This window comes from Solanum dulcamara, chromosome 3 (assembly GCF_947179165.1).
Source record: "Solanum dulcamara chromosome 3, daSolDulc1.2, whole genome shotgun sequence".
NCBI lineage: Eukaryota > Viridiplantae > Streptophyta > Magnoliopsida > Solanales > Solanaceae > Solanum > Solanum dulcamara.
In genome coordinates, this window is record NC_077239.1 from 34,173,831 (window position 1) to 34,179,801 (window position 5,971).

The 5,971-nt window shown below is 34.2% G+C and overlaps 1 protein-coding gene across 1 annotated transcript; it reads right to left on the reverse strand.

Moving 5' to 3' along the window:
• Positions 1-1,031: 1,031 nt before the first annotated feature.
• Positions 1,032-5,706, reverse strand: LOC129882526 (probable phytol kinase 3, chloroplastic). The gene is made up of 6 exons (XM_055956859.1): positions 5,331-5,706; positions 2,489-2,556; positions 2,269-2,400; positions 1,669-1,784; positions 1,459-1,573; positions 1,032-1,382 (listed from the first exon to the last, which is right to left on the reverse strand). Exons 1-6 carry the CDS (start codon positions 5,607-5,609, stop codon positions 1,205-1,207), a joined length of 888 nt encoding a protein of 295 aa, XP_055812834.1. The 5' UTR covers positions 5,610-5,706; the 3' UTR covers positions 1,032-1,204.
• Between the last annotated feature and the right edge of the window lie 265 nt (positions 5,707-5,971).

Here is a 5,971-nt window from a genome sequence, read left to right on the forward strand (position 1 = left end):
AAGTTAATTTTGGACGGATATCGAAATAAGTGAAGTAAATAAAAAATACTAAAAATATAAAATAGTAAAAATTAAAAAACAGTTTTACAAAGACAAGAAATGAAAATAGTTAAATAGACATAAGTTTTAATGTCAATAATTATGTGTACTAACTAAATGTAAATAAAGAGATTTAAAAAAAGGGTATGTATCCAAAAAAATTCATTGTTCACTTGTTTTTAAGTAAGTGTGTATATATCATGTCAGCATTTTAGATGTATTTATTCTATTTTAAATTATTTTAAAGGGTAGTAAGACCCTATGTAAGTTTTGGAGTGTCGCTGAGATTTTAATCGTAGTTTAGGGGTACTTATGTCATATCCCTTTAAATATTACCCCCTCCCCCGTTTCAAAAAGAATAACATAGTTTGACTTGACGCAACAATTAAGAAAATTAAAAAAAATTCAATCTCGTAGTCTATATTAAAGTTATATAAAATGTACCAAACGGTTCTTTAATCTTGTGGCCTTAAACACATCACATGAAAAACTAAAATTAAAGTGTTGCTAAAAAAAAGAAAGAGCTCATTCTTTTTTAAACAAACTAAAAGCCTATTTGGATTACATATAATTTGTAAAAAACAACTTATAAGTTGTTTTCAGCTTTTTTGAGTGTTTGGCACCAACTTAAAAATTATTTTGTGCTTAAAATAAATCCAAAAAATAATTGAGCTTATTTGGCTTAACTTATCTAAAACAGCTTTCAGCTTATTAAGCCAAAAAAATATTTTAGATAAGCTAAGCCAAACAGATACAAAAAAAAAAGTAAGTCATTATTTTTAAAACAGAGGAAGTGGTAAAGTTACTCTGAAATAGGTGTAGACTCGCCGACTATTGAAAGTTAAAATCTCTTGCAAGGCCTCCGTATAATTGAACACTTCGACTGAAAATTTTGTTTTAGTAGGGGTAAGCTCAGCAAAATTTAATAAGCTCTTTCATGATCGCACGAAGCTAAGCGGGTTGAAGTTTCCCAGTGTTTCATAACCAAACACTTAGAATACTTTCACTCTGTTATTTAATAATGCAACAATAAAAACTAACAAGTTTTGTGTAATGCAGACTCCAGACTTAATGATACACAATCCAGTGTTAGACTAACACAATACCCATTTTCCATTAGCATTTCTAAGTTTGACAGTTCATCCATCTCAGGCTAAATCTGATATCATAAAACAAGACTGCCTACCAGCATTGAGGTTAAGGGAACTGTTAAGTTGTCATCGAGTTCACTGCTTAGAGGATGGGATTCAACCAGTGCTGCAGCAAGCGACATAAACAAGAACACTAAGACCATCTTGGAGCTCACCTGAATATACCCAAACAAGGAGAAATAGTGCAAGAATCTGTAGGAAAACCATATAGAACAGTAAGCAATATGCAGTGTTTAAGCGACATGATAACAAAGAAAGCTTCAATTACCCAATGGATGCTACGAAGCCAGCAGTTGCCATTGCAATAGTACCAGCAAATGATTTGTTTTTATTGTATGGGAGTTTCTGTTTTCCAAACCTCCTGCCAACAATGTCAGCAAAACCTGGAGCAGGAAAACAGCAACTTTTTACTATTTGCTAGAACACTGTCAGACAAGTAACCATGAGAGAGAAATTATATCAGCTCAGCATAGCATACCATCACCAGCACATAGGTTGCAAATTATTCCAATTGAAATAGGAGAATATCTCCAATATACAGAACAAGCATAAGTGATTGAAAGGGCATAGTACAGTGGTCCCTTGAGAAGCTCCCTAATGTAAGAGACATGCCAAACACATAAAGAATAAGAGGTAATTGAAGGACAAAAAGAAGGAATCCTTAGCTTAATTAGGACTCAAAAAAGGAATGGAGTTGGCCCAGCCATTATGGTTACCATTTTCAGCACTGCTGGCTGTTTTCAGAAACTTTTGTTCCGCATCATTTAGTTATGATATAGGAGAAATAGTATGACTTTTAAGAATAAATATTGTTAACATGTTCAAGTTTTCACAGATGTTGGCAGCATCATATTACCCACAGATTGCAACTTTAGTAAATTTAATGAATATCCTGTTGCCAATAGAGGAATGAAGAGATGGATGCACATAAATAACTATGGTGCAACCTCATTCTCAACTGAACCAGTTTTTGGTTGTGACATCTTGTTATTTTCTGTAATAGCTAAGTTCTGTAACAAGAGATGGTTTAATGAAATTGTCCATGTAAAAGCTGAAAATATTCTTCAAATTACTAAACCTGTGGTCTCCAAATCGGCTCATAGACTTGACAGTTGCATCATCTTTCCATATTCCTAGTCCCAAAAGAAGCATTTTTATTATGTTTAGACCAGGAATAAGAGCTGCTAGAATTGCTCCCTGTTGGCCAGAGCTGGAAAAACAAAATTCTTCCTCACTCACCGGGGAAAATTAGGAATTGAATGAATGAAAGGCTTCATGCTTAGGTTTAAAAACATTACCTGAACATTGGCCAGCAGAGCATGAAGACCAGCCCAATGCTAATATGAACAAGCTTTCTGTTCCTTTTCTGTGTAATATAAAAATTGTAGAATTAAGAAAATATAGTTCAAAGGCCATATTGGGACTTCATTAAGGAGAACAGGTAAGGATATCACTTCCATATGATGAGGGAATCCAACTATATGCTTAAGGTGGGGCTATTTCGTCTAACATGGTCATGCAATGCAAAAGAATAAACTAATACCAAATCCTGGCACTCTAATAAAATTAGAATTTTGAATTGAAAAAGTAGCAAACATGAAAGAAGGGAAATTACATCCAACTGAGTGAATCAACATTGTATGCTATTCTCTTCCATCCAAAGGATATGCAAGGGCTAGTTATGTTTGTAAAAAGAGGAAAAATAGTCAGCACAACAAAACTATTTGTGATCAAGTCACACTGTATCTTCCCTGGTGGTCAAGTGTTGCATCCTATTTATGGACTTTGCGGGATCTAACCTCAACAGTGGAGAGTTAGTAGCTTTCGATTTTTTAATTTTGTCCTTGCAATAATTTATAGAGAGTTGAACCCTTGACCTGATCCTCAGAAAGAATCAATTAAACCTGTGGGATAAGACTCCGTCAAAATCTATAAGGGAGGATAAAATTTCAATTCAACATAACTTTTCAAAAAAGAAAGTTATTTCAACATTTATAAAGTAATTTGAAATCATAATTCTCAAAAGACTATTCTTTTTTGATTTGTAAATATTCGGCATGTTGGCTTGCTATTGTTGCTGTTCTCAACTTCTCATCTCTCTTACTATTTGTTCCAGTTTGTTCATTCCTTTACATGTCGACTCCATTTACTAAAGGTTTTGTGTATCCACTGTCTGTATCGGCTAAAACCAGATAATATATTTTAAAAATCATTGACGATGACAACACAGAGTTTGAGTAATTGCAAAACCAATATAGTTGTGGGCTAAGGTCATAAACTTAGTTATAACATCCTCTTCAAAGAATTTGATAAACCTATCTTGTTTATGTATAAAATAACTACAAATTACAGCTACATACCAAAAGCATACAACCTTGGAATAATTTCTAGATTTTCAGTCTAATTTCTGAATTAGGTAGGGAAAAGTATGTAAAATCGGCTGACTCCCGATAATTATGGCATCTACATGGCAGTAAATGCACTCATGATTAGCAGTAGTAGACAATATAAACCCTGCCTGACTTTGTTTTGTTATCTGGTACTCAATGTACACCATAGATGAACATACTGCATATTTTGCACCATCAGATTCAGAACAGCTAATTGCAGTCAACAGTGTAGATGAGTGGTCAATGAAGTGAGTTCAAACCTTGGAAACTAGGGTTCACACATTAGAGACAAAAAACACTAGATGATTTCATTCCACTTGCCTGAACCTTGGTGGGCAGAGTTATTTGATACTAGTGCTAGTGGGAGATAGCAGGTACCCGTGAAATAGCTGAGATGTGCCCAAATTTTCCCAAACACCACCATCATCCAAAAAAATTAATCTATTTCATTGTTAAACTTAGCACATGGAAATTAGCATTCATATTTAGAATTAATCAGAACCTTAACTGCAATGCAACGAAGCCCAGATACTTAAATAAGCAGCCAGTTCGTAGCACCCAATACTAGTATTCTAAGCTTCCTCAAGTTTGTACACTGTCAAAGATGGCCATTCAAGTTATGAAGTCAGTTCCATCATGCGCGACACATGGTAAAATTCTCACCAAGTTGAATACCATTATAATGTTGAAACATGTCAAGGGCACAAAATTATAGCACCAGTTAGCATCATCAGCAATTTAAAATGCTGGTCTAGAGTTTTGTTTAGCAAACTTCTATCATCCAACCATAGTTACAGAATTAATTGTAAGAAACATAAAAACTCACAAGCATTTGCGGACTTCAGTACCTTGGCATTTCAAATTCATCCATTAGAATTCTTTGTCCAATAGATGAGCTCACATGCCAGAGGCCAAAAGTTTAAGAGGAACGGCAGACTCTGTTTCCATCATGGACTTCAACAACAACATTCCCAGTATAATCCCACAGGTGGGTCAGGGAGGATAGAGACCCTCAGCTCAAGAAATGCATATCAAAGCACTTTTAAAAGGAAAATATATAAAAAAAAAAGAGGACATATGAAATAATAGGCAAAACATTACATAACATTCAGAAAACAAGGAAGAGTAATAACAACCAAATAATGCGATAACTGAAGCACAAGAAACAACAATATTAATCAAGGACTTCATAGATTAATATTCAACTAAAAGAGGTGTTTTTCACAGAAATGCTACGGAAAAGCAATAAAGCTATGTATGCCAAGCAGAGATTCAACATAAGCTCACACGAAATTACTCTAATAGTCCAATTAAGAACCAGCTAGACCTTATTTTTGGAGCATGTTTTGGACCAGCAGACTGCCTGTGCCATTTTTCCTTTAGTCATACTTACCTTCTATATAAAGCTTGAATTTTTATTTGAAATGTACCTCTTTGCACCATCACATCAGAGGAGAATAATGCCTAAAGAACTCATTCATCTAAAATATGAGCAACAATCAAAGAAAATAAGTTACCTTCGTTGCTTCCTCGTGGTTTTAATGGTATCGGTGTAACAAACAGATTCGAATATTTCCTAGAGCTTTCCATTCGAATATTCCGATGAAGAGAACTAATTGAATGGTGAGATAACGAAATTTACAACTAAACAGTAAATATTGCTCGAACTTTTAGTGAGAAACAGAATTCAGTTCACTTCATACGAGACTTAAAAGTAAAGAAAGATAAAACCCAGGTTTCCAAGAAAGACCTGATCGAAAACCCCTCTCTTGGCTGTTTCTTCCCACAATCGAAGCATGGAAAGGGCAATACCACCGGATATTGCAGTGGCGACTAAATCTCCGATGACCGGATTTTCTGAAAACATTGCAAAATGTACAACTTTAGTCCTGTGTAATCTTCTGGTTTTAAGCTTCTGAAATCCCAAACTGGCCCCTTTCTTTCTGGAGAAGAGACAATAGGGAAGACTTGGATCTGAGTTTGACTTTAACAGACGAAGAGGGAAGACACAACAAGCAAAGAGAGCCATATATTGTTTGCCACAGTTTACCCAAGTAATTCACTAGCTTTCGATGCTCCTATTAGCTGTCTGCTCACCTCACTTCTACTCCTTTCTGCATTAATTTCTGTGATACAATAGCACACAAAATATAAAAATGAAAATCAATATTTTTGAATAATGTGATATTCATTAATAAGAGTTAATTCTCTAAATACTCAATACTTAATGTGTACACTTTATCCTCTCCAGATCTCATGGAATTTCACTGGAATTGTTGTTATTGTTGTTGTTACGATAAGAACTTCCATCAACTTAATTATCTTTTAAAAAAGAAAAAAGAAATAAGTCTCAAAAAAATACTTAAATTTTTTTTTTAGTTTTATACCTAA